Below are 15,065 nucleotides of genomic sequence, written 5' to 3' on the forward strand. Positions count from 1 at the left end.
AAGCCTATCGTCAGGGGCTAGTCTGTAGCATGTTGAGGTGTGAGGGCTTCTGGTGAGGCTGGGGCCAGCCGTACCAGCCCTGACTCTCCCAGTAGCTCCCCTTAGGCCACCTCGGAGGCTGGGAGGCTCCCAGGGTGAGCAGGCGCCCCTGCGCTGCATTTCCTTAGGAAATGGGCTAAAAATAGGAGCTGTATCTGGCCGCGCCTGTCCCCCTGCCACAGCTTTGTTCTGTGTCTGTTCCCACGCGCACCCCCTCCCCCAGCGCTCCCCTCACCCCGCTCCCAGCCCTGAGACAGAGCTTGGCCAGCAGCAACAAAAGCCAGGTAGGGATTGTTCCCCCCATGCAGAGGAGGCCAGCAGGCAGCAGGGCTGTATTTGCCCAACAAAATTGTCTCCTTCCACTTCCCAGCCTGGGTGAGGATGTGCTCATTCATTCAGCCCCTGGAAATGTCTAGGGACCCAGATCGCCTCTCATGGCTGACTGTCGTGAGAGATAAGGCTGGAATGTGAGTCATGCAGAAACCTGCTTGCATGCCTGACAAAAGCCATCCTGCTCCAGCTTCACTCACGGAAACCTGCCCAGGAGGTACCCAGGCTCTGCTACCACAGGGATTTACTAGACCCTTTTGGGTCTGTCCCTGTAAATCGCTGGGTAAATCCCTGTGGTAGCAGAGCCTGTTTTCTTCTAGTCTTTGTTCCTGCTCAGTCTGAAACGCTGGAGTCACCTCCAGCGCTTGTCACAGCCCAGCTTGGGTCAGGTCCTGTGCACAGCAGAAGTCCCCAGGAGCTGCTTCCCTGCCTCCCAGCAGCAAAGGCAGTCCAGTCCCTGCTCTGCAGTGCACAAGAGGTTGCTCAGAGGCAATAAAGTGCAGGGCTTTCCCTGGTGTGGTCCATCGCAGCTGCTTCAGAGCCATTAAATCCAGGCCCTGAGGCAATCAGACTTCTGGCTCTTTATTTCTGGCTCTTCATCCAGGCCCCTCCTTGTCTCTACTTGTTGCTTGTTGTTCTGTGCCCCCCAGGTCTGCGATTAACCAAATCCACTTGCTTGGTTTCAGCCTGGTCTATGAATTAGTGCTACTGGCTCTGCTCCCCTCCCAGTGGGACGTGTCCCAGCCTGCCACCCCCACCACAGCTTGCCCCCAAGCAGACACCCTGAGTTTGCAGGGGGGTGGGGGCAGTGAGACAGGCAGTTGGAGGAGAGGGTAGGGATCCACCGCTCGTCCCCACAGGTGTGCTGTGGGGCAGGGCAGTGCTGCCAGGGACTTTGCTCCCATCAAGGTTGCTGCAGCGGGCCGCGGTGCGCTGCTGCTGCAGCACGAATACACGCACGGGGGAGGAGCGATGATGTCATGACCTGGCTTTGTGCGATCTATTTAGGGGCTTTAATTATTATTATTATGCTTATTCTTTCCCGTTCCTTTGCTTCTGAACAATGCCTGTGCCGGCGGGGCCGCGGTTCACACCATTGTGTGGGGCTGCCCTGCCTCCGGAAGGGGGAGATCATTATCACTGCGGGCTGACCGTGAGTGAGCTCACGTCGGGTGAGGAAAGCGAGCGAGCACCTTGCTGGCAGCGTCTGGGTGCTCTCCATGCACCTACCCCCAGCTACTGCCCTTGGGGGAGGCCCTGGGTACCGCTTTAACTTCCCCAGCCCAACTCAAGCGTCCCCAAACCAGCTCTGTTCCACTCACACCCGCAGGGTCACCAACCACCAGAAACAGGCCTGGGTTGGAGTGCAGTCCCTGCTGACTGCTGGGGTCACCTTCTGTATGTTCCCACTTCCGCCTGGGCATAGAGACAGCGGTGGGATCAATGCCTGGCCTGTGTTTACCTAGGAACCAATCTAACAGCCGTTTGCTTTCTTCCCTGACCCTGCCCAGCCCTGAAACGGTCTGTGGCTGGTGGGAGGGGAAATGAGGGAGCTGCACCTAGACAGAGGCTGGCTCTGCTGAGCATGTCCTGGTGCCACAGGGAAAGCTGGAAGGAGGCCTCATTCCCAGGACCCACCCTGGCTGGCACAGCGCAGCTCCAGCTCCCTTATTGAAGTAGATGATGGGGCTCATGCTGGGCACAGAGGTGTGGGGTGTTGTTTCTTCCCCACCATGAGGGAAGGCATCATCTTTCCCAGGCCCCATGCTGGCACAGAAAGAGCCTGGAGCCATCAGCCGCTCCCTGTGCTTGGCCCCTATATTTGTGGAGAAAGCCAGGGGGCAAGCTCCCTGTGGTGATGGCTCAGGAGTGGCACTTCATCTGCCAAGCCCCAACCTGGCCTATGACCGTGGCCCTGCACCCACCAGAGCACCCAGTGAGAGCAAGGAGGGTGGGCAACGCCTCTCCCCATGCCTATTTTGGAGGCAGCCCTGCAGCCACAGGGGGTGACTGGGACCTGCCCAGGAGCTGGCCTTGGCGTCCCATCCACCATGGCTGAGGGGAGCAAGCTGCTGCCACTGCAAGCCACCAGACAGGGCAAGAGGCGCCCTGGGCTGCCAGCAGCATGGAGAGCCAGTCCTCACCCACGGCCAGCCCGTGTCCAGCAGCCTGCCCTCCCTAAGGGGCTGTGGCTTGCCGCGGCACACGCTTCCTCTCGCTGTGGGGTTTGGCTGCCCTTGCCTTCTTGGCCACATCCACGCTGCCCAGGCCACGCTTGCCCTGGGCCAGCTTGCTCTTGCGGTGGTGGGGCCGGCTGCTGCCACACCAGAGACGGGCACAGTACTCCTCCACCCGCCGCGAGCTTTGGGAGCTGATGAGGTGCATGATGTCCTTGTACCAGGTTTTGGGAACCTGTGGTGTCAGCCAGAGGTCAGGGCAAGGCAGGTATGGGGACTTGTGCCCCCACTCCTGGGGGAAGGAGTGTGCCAGCTGCTCGCTGGTGATCACCTCCAAGGCTGTCTTGGCCACTGTCTGGGTGAAGCCATGCTCCAGGGTTTTGCAGTAGTAGATTCCAGCGTCTTGGCGTTGCAGCCTGCGGAAGAGCAGCCCTTGCTCCGTCTGCAGGATCCGCTCGTCCGTCTTCACCTGGGGGTGATCACGGGGTTGGGAGGGGAGGCTGGGTCCAGCCCCATGTCCCTGCAGTGGAGTGCAAGGCAGGTGTGGGGAAGCCTCACCTCGTTCCGCTGCTCATCGGGGGGCCTCTGGACAAACCACTGCACGCTGGCCTGTGGGGACCGAGGCACACACTCCAGGAAGGTGCTGTTGTCCTCCGCCCCGTAAAGCACCTTCTCCTCCACGCTCTCAAAGTCGTCCACTGTGGCAAAGACAGACAGAGGCTCACAGGGAGGGCAAAGCCAGGCTTCTGCACACCCAGTTACCAACACCCCTCAGCCAACATCTGGCTTCAGTCCCCTTCTCCCTGGGAGCAGAGCCCAGATCCAGCAGCACCCACCTTCTCTTGGGGCACCCCACAGTCTACAGACAAGGACTCAAGCATGTCAGCCCACCTGGGATGGCTGCAAGCCCCTCTGCATGCCAAGGGCTTTGGAGGCCAGGACATCTCAGAGCATCCAGATGAGCCCCTCAGCCCTGTGGGCACCATAGTCCCTCACCAGTCAGGTTCTGGTCCAGACACTGGTGCACAGGGTTGCCGTGGCGGATGTCCTGGCGGCGATGTCGGCGCTTGCCATAGGGCTGGTGGTGAGTGCAGGCAGTGCCATCCCAGGTGCAGTAGGGATCCCTGGCCAGGCAGCATTCAGCACAAGCTGTGCCATAGCTCTCACACTGGTGCAGCCGTACCTGGGCCACCCCCAGGCTAGATCCCACATAGAGCATTTGCTGAGGGAACAGCACTGAGATGATGTTGCTGGCAGCACTCAGGGGACCCTCCCACAGGAAGCACCCTGTGGGCTTTGGGAGGCTGGTGACAGCAGCTCAGTGCCTCCTGGTCACCTGCCCTGTCCCCAGCCCCATGGCAGAGCTATGTCTGTACTCACACGCTTGACAGATATCTCCATCTGGGTGATGGGCACAGGCTTCTGCAGGGGAACAGAGCAGATGGGAGGCTGGTGAAAACCTTGCTACTCAGAGCTCAGCCCACTCAGAGATGCCAGGGCATTGGGGAGGGACCACCAGTGCTTCTGGGGAGCATGAAAACACCCCCAGGAACTCTCTGCCCACACAGCCCTGAGACCTCCCAGTGCCCAACAGTGCAGTGATAGCCCGGAGCCTCCATCCCCATGCGGCTCCCCCAGCATGAACCCACCCCACCCCATTGCCCCTCTTCCCTAAAAGTAGCACCTTAAAAACCTGCAGCTCCTCTAGGACAACTTCCTCAGTTGCAGCTGAGCTTGTCTTTTGCAGGACCACCACCTTCAGCACTGAGCCAGCATCTGCAGGGAGGAGGATGGAGGTGTGAGCACCCTCTCCTCTGCATGCCAGCAGCATGCCCACCAGCAGCGCCAGTGCTGGGGCTCCTTCCTGCGTGCCGCATCTGCCACTCACCCGTCCCAAGGAAGAGGACGTCGTGCTGCCCATCCTCAGCCTCCACCCTGTCCACCACGAGCTGGCGCAGGCGGTGGGGCAGGTCGGTCTTCAGCAGGAGGGGCCGGCGGTGCCAGGGGTACACAGGCTGGTACATGAGGGGGTGAGCACGGGCAAAGTGCAGCACCTCGTCGGGGAAGTCCTTGGTGGTGCCATACTGCCGCCGGGGCTGGTTGGTAGTCTTGCTGGGACACTGCGGGGGTGAGAGGGCACCAGCTCAGCGCAGCCACCCCAGCACCCAGCCCTCCTTCCCTCTCCACCATCCCACACGGCTGGTCTGGTTCTCTCCCTGCATTACATTTTGGGATCCATCTTCTCAACCCATTTGCCAGACCTTGGTCCCCAGCTGACCTGGGGTGGATGCCGTAGGGAGCTCATCCCAGCAGGTGAGAAGGTGGAGTGACTGTCCCCACCACCACCCCTAGAAGAGCAATCAGAGGAGGGGACCCAGAACTCCCCTGCCCCTGGGCGTTTCTCACCACGCCTGGTCGTGGGTAGGGCACCCTGCCCTCGTAGGCACCCCACTGGTGCTGGGGGCTCTCCCGGTGGGCGAAGGGCCCATTGAAGACCTCCCGGATGTCAGCCATGCGGTACACACAGACAGCAGAGCCCTGGAAAACATGGCTGAAAGGAGATGGTGAGTGGCATGAGCAGAGCCATGCTTAGCACTGGCACCATCGGTGGCAGGCATGGGAGCACCAACAGCTCCATACAGACCAGAGGTGGGGGAGCAGCCAGCAGCCACATGGTGACAGTAACAGGGCAGGTCATGAGCAGCTGTAGCTGCATGTCCCCAGAGGCTAGAGCTGAACCACCCACCTGACAGTGCTGAAGAGGGCATAGATCTCTGGGCTCTTTCCATCTTTGGTCCTCAGCAAGAAGACATCCTCTGGAGATGAAAACATGGGGTTTCTCCTGGAAGCCCAAGGGCTTCCTGAAGCCACCAACTAAGGGATCTGCCCTCCTGAAGTCCCCAGCTCCATGCACTTCTTACCCAGCTCATCAAAGTGGGTGTCAATGCCACCAGGACCGGGCACGGAGCACAGCAGACGGGCTTTGTTGAAGGTACTCCACTTGTTGACCAGCACCCTCTGGCCACCAGCATCGTTCTGCATCAGGGCAGGGAGCATCAGAGCCAAGCCAATTCTGTGACTTGGCACATCCCTGTCCCCTGTGGTCCCCACCAGCATCTTACCACGCAGACCCGTGCCACCCGGCTGATGATGGTGGGCTCCTTGCTGTCCGCTTCCACCACCTTCTCCGTGAAGAAGAAGTAGGCTTTGTCGTTGTCCCGGTCGTTGTTGTCTGGGATCAGGTGGGCTGCCACAAACTTGGGGTCTATGAGGAAGAGCCACCCGTCACATCAGGAGGTGTGAGAGGGCACAGCCACCACCTTTGCACCCCCACACCACACTGGGGCTGGAGGCTGCCCAGGAGGTTCCCCCCCAAGACACTGCTGTCCCAGTGTCTTGACCTGCTTATACCAGCAGGCTACCACAAGGTTCGTGGTCCCCAGCAGTAGCCCTTCTTGGGGGGATGGAGGGTCAGGAGGGAGCTGGTACCACTGAGCAGGCTCTGGTCCACCTCGGTGCGCAGGGCGGAGCGCGTCCCTGTGCTGCGGAAGATGCCAGGATCACGGCCCAGGAAATCCGCGGTGAGGCCAGCGTACAGCTCCCCGCCTGGCACGAACACCCCCCACGGGGCCGGGAGTCAGCCCTGGCTGACAGGGACTGGCCCTGGTCCTGATGTCCCGAAGGCTCTCAGGTCCCCGAGGAAGACAACTCACCGATGACGGTGCTGGCGAAAGCTCGGCCGGGCTCATGCGGGCACCTGCCCCGGCCGGACTCCACGCTGGCAGGGTCCAGGCTGAAGACGTGCTGCGTGAGGGGGAGTGGCAGGGAGCAGGCAGTGAGCCCCACACCGTTCCCTGGCAATGGGGCCTGCTGGCATACAGGGTCTGGCACTGGTCCCTGCCCAGCTCACAGGCAGCACTGCAAGCACCTGCAGCCCCAGTGCTCCCAAAGGGACCACCTGCAGAGAGCCCATGCTTTTTGAGGCATGAAGATAGGCAGCAGCTGGAGGGACCCACCAGACCCACCACTTGCCGGCCAGCCTGGCTGCAAGCACTGTGGCATGGGCAGGGCTTCTTCCTGCTGCAAAGAGGGAGCCCTGCCTTTCCACCTGACTTGCCACCTGGCACTTGGTGCCATGGTCTAGTCATGGGGTCTGTGTTGATAGGTTGGACTCGATGATCCTCGAGGTCCTTTCCAACCTAAGTTATACTGTGATACTGTGATTAGCTGTGAGCTGGGAGAGGAAAAAACACCACCCACACCACAACCCCCAGAGGATGTCAGGGAAGGTGATGCCAGGCCACAAAGGTGGGGGAGCTGGGGAGGGGGAATTACAAAGCCAAAGAGGCAAGAGGGAGCTGGTTCCTGACACAAACACCCAGTATTCAGCGTGGGGCAAACACTACATCCCACATCCCCACACAGTCCTGAAGATCCCCACTCAGGAGGAAGACTATGAGGGTCTACCTCGCCAGAGGATCCCCTCCAGAGGTGCTCAGGACAGGCACCCACCACGGCGTGACCTACCTCGCCACGGTGCCCCACGTAAACAAAGGCACAGACAGGATGGAAGGCTCCTGTCCCGCAGGCCAGCAAGTGTGTCCGGTTGTAGGGGTGCAGCACCCGGATGTAGTTGGCACAGTCAGTCTGGAGGGGACAGCAGGGTCTCAGTGCCTTGTCAACACCCAGCTCCCTGCCTCTTCCTGGGGCTCTCCAACAACAGGTGAGCCCCAGCCCTGGTTGCACCCTAGACTCTCTGCCTTCACCCTCCTGCCAAGGGGGCGAGGTGGCAGCTTGCACCCACCGACAGGGCTTGCATTGACTTCATCTGCCACTGCAGAAGGACAGGGCTGTTTACTGGTCCTCCTGCTGCCAAGGGGAACAATGCATGATCCAGCCAGAACCTGGCCATCTCCTGCCTGTGGGCACCTGTGTGCACGCCCCATCACGCAGCCCACACAAGCCAGGGGGTGCAAGGTCATCAGCCCAGCAAGGTCCTGGTGGCAGCTCCCACACCCAGCCCCAGATCCCTGGGAACTCTTTCTCTGCCTAGCGCCCAGGACGTGACCAGATAGAGGAACGTCCTTTCCCATCACGTTCCTGCTCACCGGGGAGGAAACAAAAGGAGGAAACGTGGGAGAGACAGACGGATACCCATGGGCATCCTCGGCTGCCTGCAGGACAGCTCCGATCGCTACCGTGTGGGCTTGTCCCCTTCTACGCAGGGCCATTAACAACGGCACCCCCAGGGCTGCAGCCCTGCCGCCTCTGACCTTGAGCGGCCCCTCCTGGTATTTCCCACGGGAAAAGAGCCCCTGTCCCGACTGGGCAGAACCCCCGTTAGCTCAGAGGCAACCCCCCACCCAGTGCCAGCCCTGCTGGCCCCCTGTCATCCCCCCTGAGTGGGACATGAGGCCCCTCATCTGCTGGGAACACCGCCGCGGAGCTGCTCCAGGGGTTCCCAGCCTCCCTGCTGTTTATTTTCCCTTTGCAAAGAGCCTCTAAAATAGCAAGTTAAAAAAAAAATATCTATTTTCAAGAAAAATAAAAAGTCGAGCCTGTCCTGGCTTGTGTCTGTTGGTGAGAGCTTGTAAAATAAACACGTGGAGCAGGACAGGGACTCCTGGGAGCAATTCGTCTGGGCCAGGAGAGCCGTGGGGACCTTGTCCTCACCATGGCCCTACGGCCTGTCAGGGCAGGGGGATGCAAAGATAGATAAGGTTTGGGCAGTGAGCTCGAGTTAACATATTTCCCACCATTGGGACTTGCCAGGATGGGCCAATGTCACCGGGGTCTGGAGCCCAGCACTGGGCTTTTGGTCCCTCTGAGCTCAGTCTCGGAGCCCAGCCAGCCCTGTTCGCTCAGTGCAGCCACGTTTGGGGCAGGCTGGCCACTGCCCTGTGCTGCAGGGCTGAGCAGAGCCCTGGAGATGGGATTTCCAGAGCCCAGAGCAAGCATCCAGCATGGCCAGACCTAGTCACCAACTCCCTGCCTCCGTTTCCCTCACACACCAGAATCTGCTTTGCTCTGCCCCAGGCCATCCCCAGCAGGCACAGCCCCAGCACCAGGGGAGCCAGCTCGGAGCACACATGAGGCAAGACTCACCCCTGCGTCCTTGCCCTTCCAAAAACACTCCTCTGTCTGCCCAGGGAGGGGTGGCCAGTAGATCTGAAACACAAAGAACCTATTGGAGTAGGGAGGGGGGACAGAAGGTACCCAGCCTTGGAGATACACATCCCCAGGCTTCTGATGGCATGTGGATGGAGAAGTACAGAGAGAGCCATGAACAGCTTCCCAGAGCCCACCCAGCCCAGGGCTCCCACCCTGTGACCCAAGGCAGATCCTTCCTCCTGGGGAGATGCACCTTGGCTGTCACAGCCCACAGCCAGGCTGGTTTTGGATAGTCACACTGGGGATGGCCAGAGCTGCCCTGGAAGGAGGTGAAATTATAGGTAGCTTGGGGAAGGGGCACTGGGGGACAGCAGGGAGCAATGGAGTCCAAATGCCCCACCACCCTCAGAGGCTCTCAGACAATGGCCAGCTTAGGTACACAAGCCCTTGACCCCACTGCAGTGACCCAGCACACTGAGGGGCACTTCATTTCCTTCTCCACTTTCCTCAGCTAGAAATGTCTCAGAGCCATGTTTTTAAAACAAGAAGTTGAAAAGGAGAGGGTGAAGGTGGAGGGGAGCTACCACCCAGCATTTTCACTCTGGTCCGTCAGCTCTCCCACCAAGGATCCAGGAGAGGTCTGGGGGCTTTGCCAGCTGAGCTCTGATGCAGCTCATTGCAGTGATGGATCCTTTTGGCTCCTCATCTCTGCAGGCTTTCAGCTGCATATTTGGCCCACAAAGGGGATGCCCAGGTGGGGAGGGAGTGCACTGGCTCTCCCAGTGGCAGCTTTTTAGGAGAGTTCAAGTCCAAAACCCAGCTTAGTACCCAGGGGAATCATGTGTTAGGCTCTACCACCAGTCTCCTAGGCTGCCAACTATAACTCACAGGATCACAGGATGTTAGGGGTTGGAAGGGGCCTCCAGAGATCATCTAGTCCAACCCCTGACTAACTGGCCTCTGAGCCCCATGACCAGCCCACCCTTGCCAGGCAAGTTGTTGGATGCGTTTTAGGGCCCTTGGGATGGGGACGTTCCCAGGGCAGGCCTTGCTTTGGGATGACTTTTCCTGGCTGGGTTTGGCATCGCCCACACAGAGGGGTGAGGAATGCACAGAAGCCAGGGTAGGGACAGAGACTCTGTGGTGCTCAGCAGAACACAGCTCACCTCCCTGGCATCCTCGTTGGTCCTGTCCAGGAGCAGGGAGTAGAGCACATCCTTCCCTCCAATGAAGAGCCGGTCACGATACTCATCCAGGTAGAGGGAGCGGAAGCCCAGGACGCCTCGGTGGCCGAAGAAGAGGACCGAGCGGTTGGTGCCCACAAGCTCTGTCAGGGTGGGAGGGAACTATCAGAATTGATGCCATCCCCAAAGACCTGCAGGATATTGTATGCACCATGCACCCAAAATGTTGTCCCCCACCAGCCACAGCCACAAGTGCTTGTGTTGAGCCTGAAGGACATCCTGATGCCCTGAACACTTGCTGCCCAAGCTGAGGTGCCACAGATGCCATCCTACAGCCCACCTTGCCAGGAGAGCACAGCCCCAGGACCTCAAGCTGTCACCCAATGCAAGGACAAGAGGGAAAAGTGATGGAAAATATCCCACAGCTATGTCCTCTTGCAGCCCTAGGAGCCCAACCACCTGGGGCCCAGCCATGAGAGAGTGCAGCTAAGGGGCATCAAGGCAAGGAAAAGCAGAGAGGGGCAACACAACCACAGGTGCCATGTGGGCTCCCAGCATCTGAACACCCTCCACACCCACTTAGAAACATGAAAGGACACTTAGACCATCACTAAAGGCTCTTCCAAGGGGCAACTGGAGGGCTGCAATGGGGGGCAAAGGCAGAAGGGTTCCCCCAGGCTGCTGGTTCTGAGTATTGTAGAGTCATGCCAGGGCCAGCAGATGAGCTGGTCTCAGAGCTGCAGGCTGCAGCATCCATCTCCATACCTTCCCAGAGATGTGGACATTCTGACCTCACCCTGCCCAGGGTGTTGTGGTCCCCTCCAGCCAAGGCCAAAGGTACAGAGCCAGCAGGTAGCAGGGTCCCAGGCAAGTTTGCCCCCAGCAAGGTTCAGCTGAACCACTCTGGGCTCCTTCAGCAGCCATGCTGCAGTATGTTGTGCCATGTCCTCAGCTGCAGGCTGGGCTCCCATGGCCCAGGAAGGTGGCAAGTGTGGACATGGCGTGGGTGGAAAGCAGGTCCAGCCTCCCTCCAGTGCCAGCCAGGGACACAATAGCAGGCACCCAGCCAGGACCATGGGGAAACCAGCGCACAAAGTCCACCGCTGCCACGACCAGATTTCACAGATCTCCCCACCATGGCACTAGGATTGTACTTGAGGAGGGGCACCAGCATGAGGACACTGTGTCCCTTGGTTGGACATCACATCCCAAAGCCACAGAGTCTGATGGTCAAAGCTCTCAAAGCAGATCCAAGCCTGTAACCTATGGGATGCTGAGGGGACCCTCACAGTGACACTACTGTGACTGGTTCCCAGTGGGACGTTATTTTCAGGGTTAGCAAGCCAAAAACCCCAGCATGATGGCACCCACCCAGCTGCTGCAGAGGAAGAGGGCAAGAGGAAGCAGCCCAGCTTCCCTGGGCTCTGAAACTGTCTCAGTGACCGCCTCGACCCTAAGCCAGACAACCATGACCACTGTGTGGAGGAGGAGGAGGACAAAGAGCCATTGATGAGCACAGTCTTGTCCGCAGACACCCTCCTCCAGAGAAGGCTGCCAGCCTCCACTGCTGTCCCTAGGGAAACCCCCAGCCCAAACATCCCCCACACATGTCCCCAGGGAGGGGATGCTGAGACAATCCTAGATGCCAGCAGCCCAGGACACTGGGGTACCAAACCTTGCTCTTGATGGAGGCACCTCCAGCAAGGAGGTGGCCAGCTGCACAGTGCCCCCATCCTCGTGGAAAATGCTTCCTCTGGGACTTGCAAAGGAGTCAATATCCTTCCCTGGAGAGGAGGACACAGCCACCTCCACCCCATCACACACAGCTCCCATCCCTGCCAAGTTGCTCAAGTGTCCTGACTGGTGATGATGGTGGGATAGAGGGATACAGCCCCAACGGATCCATCCCCACTGGGAAGATCCCTATGCCTGCAAGCAGAACTGGTGCCAGGCACTGAGGGCCCCTCCAGCCTCATCTCCCAGGGGGTACCCTGCTCCCCATGCCCTCCCAGCATCTTGTGTCCTCCTGTATGGCCAGGCTCAGCCCAGGAAAACACTGTCATCTCCTTCTATTCTTGCCCTGCAATAATATTTTCCCGGCTCAGAATAACATTGATAAAGTCACTGAGCTCCTTTTATTGTTTCAGACCAGGCTTCCCCTTCTCCCCCAGCCCAGGCAAATTCCTCCTGCGCCTCGGATTACACCAGCCCAGGGCTCCTTCTCCTGCCTCGACTTCATCTTCCCAGCGAGCAGCACCTTGCTATGCCCCATCCATCCCCAGAGCCCCTTTTCTCCCCAGACAAAAGGTCCCACAGGAGCCAGCCACCAAGCTCAGGGGTCCCTGGAGGGGACTGGGCTGCGATGCCCCCGGTCCATGCAGAAGCAAAAGGCTCTTTCCCCTCTGCCACTGCTAGAAGTCAAAGCAGAAGGAAATGAGCATCTTGAAGTGAGAGGGAGCACTGGGGACACAGACAGCCCTGCACCCACAGCAGGATGCCTTCTCCTCCTAAACATTGTCCCGGAGCCACCAGCCATGCACAGCCCAGGCAGATGAGCTAAGCGCAAGCAGCCTTAGTTCATCCAGTTTTCATTTCAGAGGCTTCTAATGGTTTTAATTGAAATCTTAATTTTCTTTTCCTTCCCCCCAGGGAGAAGGCGGTGGCAGAGTTTGTTTCATGGGAAATTTCAGTTTTTCTGTTTCAAATTTGGAAGAGGAACAGAATAATCAGCTTAAGGGGGGGGGGGGAGGGCAAAGCTTCAAAGAGTTGCTCACTCCCCACGGGAGGCTGAGGAGCCCACCCAGCCCTGAGGAGCACCTCACACCTGAGGAACGGACTTTGGGCTGGAGTGGATCAAACACTCAGCCAGACCCTAAGCCCCACGACCAAGCTCTGCTGGGCCCCCCGAATCTCCTAACCCTGCTGCCGAGCCCAACCTGAGCACACCAGATCCCACCACGGGGCAGAGCCAGGAGCCATCCCGCTGCTTCCCAAGGCAAGCGGGGCCACTGTGTGTCTCCGTTTCCCCCTTTCAGCAGGGAGGGAGCCCCCAAAGCCACCCACTTTGCCCCGGAACAGAGACAGGGACGGAGCTGTCCCGTGCCCCAGAGCCAGGGGATCCCAACCCAGGCAGATTTCCCCCGGAACAGGGGCATGCTCCACGGCTCCCAGGGCTCTCCGAGAGCAGGACTGCCTCTCTCTGGGGAGGGGGCAGATATTATTCGGTTTATGTTAAGTTTTCAGAGCAGGTTCATTGGTTTTAGGGGGACAAAAAAAAAAAGTGCAAGAAATTTGTGCTCTCCAGACTCCTCTGTTAAGTTTGGCTGGAAGCAGCCCCTGGATTAAGCTGGCGGAGCAGGAGATGGAGCAAGCCAGAGCAGGCAGAGTTTTAAGGAAAGCCAGGCTCTGCCAGTGCAGCACCCCATGCCTCTCGGGCACCACAGCACTGCAGCGCGGAGGGGCTCGGAGGGTGCCAGGGCTGAGCAGCACCCGGGGAACCTGTCGGGCAGCCCGGGAGTGGGCAGGATGCTGCTCACCCATGGTGATGCCCACGCCAGGGAGCCGAGCCCTGGTGGGACGCAAAGGGCCCGGCGGCGCATCCCCCTGCCTCATCGCCCGGCTCTTCCCCCTGCCTTCTCCTCTTCGTAGCCCTCCCCCCCCCCCCCCCCCGCCCCCGACCCGCATGGGGATGTGGGGGTGCAGAGTAGCCACGTACCGAAACCTCGGCCCAAACCCAGCCTCCAGCGCAAGGTGTTCCCCGCAAAAAAAAATCTTACCCCCCTACTTAGGGCGCAGCGCTAAGGCTCCCCAAGGCCCCCACCCGGACCCCACGGCGGGGCTGCAAACATTGCTGTGTCGTGAGGGCTCCCCGAAGCCCACGTCCCCCAATCCCCGCCCGCAACAGGTGCCCCCGGCCCGGCTCACCGCGGTAGGACAGGCGGAGCCGGGGCAGGCTGCGCCCCGCCGCCAGCAGCGCAGCCCCCAGCGAGCACACCCACACTGGCACCGGCACCCGCATCCCGCCGCCGCTCCTGGGGCTGACCGTGGCACCGAGCGTTTATAGGGCTCCGACGTCCGACCGCCCCTGGCCCGCCCCGGCACGCCCTGGCCCGGCCCCGCCACCCACCCCCTCCCAACCACTCGGGGCGGCGGGGATGAGAGCGAGGGGAAGCGGGCAGGAAAGGACTGCTCCGTCCCCTGGGGGGTGCACCGAGAGCGCCACACACACTCAGGTCGTCACCTGCCACCAGAATGTTAGGCTTGGCGGCACTGTCACACCTCCCTCCCAAAACAATCACCCACCAGCCCCTTCGGTTCATCCCTGAGGATGGCAAGCAGGGGTCCCCCAATCTTGCACCCCCCCCCCCAAGGTCTGTCCCCCAAAAGATGCTCAGTGCAGAGTGGTGTCCGAGTGCCAACCAGCAGCCAGCTGTCTGGTCCTATCTCAACAGTGAGACAAGCTGGGGACACCAGGCCAGTGGGGGCTGAGCAGGATCAAGAGGGCCATGAGGTGACACATGCAGACTTGGTGTACCCAGGGGACTGGGCAGCAGGGATGCACCCCTGTCTGCCTGCAGAGGTACCTGCTCACCTGCACCCTGACTGGGGAACCTGGACAAGGCCTCTTTCTGTCCCAGGGCACCCACAGCACTGCCATGCTATCTTCCACCAAGGCTGCAGGCTCAGGGAATATGGCCCTATAAGGCATTAGAGAATCCACACAGGCTTCCCCTTCGAGCCTGGGTGCTGAGTCAGGTGTGGCTGCCTCCCCAAATCCCTGGAGTAAGCCCTGCACTGGAGGGAGGGGAAGGAACATAGGGGCTGGTGTCTTCTGTAGTGTTCCATTGCCATCCACCTCATCCCTGCTCCCAGCCCAGCATGGGGCAGCATCGTCAGCCCCACCCCCTCCCCTTCCCCCTTGCCTCAAGGGTTGCAGAAGCTTTATTAATTAAAACAGAGGGCAGGAGGATGAGTGACCTCAGATCACCCCAACTTTTTGTAATGGAACAGCTCTGCAACCCACCTTGTCCAGGGTACAACCACCCTGACTTGGCTCAGTGAGCCCTCAGCTGGCCCCTAGCCCTGCTTTACCCCAGCCCAGTGTGGTTTTGGGACAGATCCAGCACTGCTGGGTGCTGGGGAGCAGTGCAGGGTGGGACAGAGCCAGGAGGAGACGCAGCCTGCAGGCAGCTCTGGCAGATAAGCAGAGGTTGCTTGCCCAGAC

General features: G+C 60.0%; 1 protein-coding gene across 2 annotated transcripts; it reads right to left on the minus strand.

Annotated features, from left to right (window-relative positions):
- Nucleotides 1–2,169: 2,169 nt before the first annotated feature.
- Nucleotides 2,170–13,860, minus strand: SEMA3G (semaphorin 3G). Of its 2 annotated transcripts, XM_068157926.1 has the most exons (17): nucleotides 13,766–13,860; nucleotides 9,824–9,984; nucleotides 8,652–8,714; nucleotides 7,074–7,193; nucleotides 6,260–6,350; nucleotides 6,036–6,152; nucleotides 5,669–5,811; nucleotides 5,468–5,582; nucleotides 5,293–5,362; nucleotides 4,953–5,097; nucleotides 4,435–4,666; nucleotides 4,231–4,322; nucleotides 3,927–3,968; nucleotides 3,543–3,768; nucleotides 3,105–3,244; nucleotides 2,878–3,015; nucleotides 2,170–2,781 (listed from the first exon to the last, which is right to left on the minus strand). In XM_068157926.1, exons 1-17 carry the CDS (start codon nucleotides 13,857–13,859, stop codon nucleotides 2,548–2,550), a joined length of 2,223 nt encoding a protein of 740 aa, XP_068014027.1. In that variant the 5' UTR covers nucleotide 13,860; the 3' UTR covers nucleotides 2,170–2,547. The 2 variants fall into 2 exon arrangements, with proteins under 2 accessions (XP_068014027.1, XP_068014026.1); XM_068157925.1 differs by having other exon boundaries at nucleotides 2,170–3,015.
- Between the last annotated feature and the right edge of the window lie 1,205 nt (nucleotides 13,861–15,065).

This window comes from Melanerpes formicivorus, unplaced genomic scaffold (genome assembly GCF_026170545.1).
Source record: "Melanerpes formicivorus ecotype bairdi unplaced genomic scaffold, bMelFor1.0.p_v2 SCAF_38, whole genome shotgun sequence".
Lineage (NCBI taxonomy): Eukaryota > Metazoa > Chordata > Aves > Piciformes > Picidae > Melanerpes > Melanerpes formicivorus.

Coding starts and splice junctions, on each gene's coding strand:
- SEMA3G (XM_068157925.1), bottom strand. CDS start 13,859: ATGCGGGTGCCGGTGCCAGTGTGGGTGTGCTCGCTGGGGGCTGCGCTG. Junction 8,715..9,823: donor CCAACGAGGATGCCAGGGAG/GTGAGCTGTGTT, acceptor TTTGTGTTTCAG/ATCTACTGGCCACCCCTCCC. Junction 5,363..5,467: donor CACCCACTTTGATGAGCTGG/GTAAGAAGTGCA, acceptor TTTCATCTCCAG/AGGATGTCTTCTTGCTGAGG.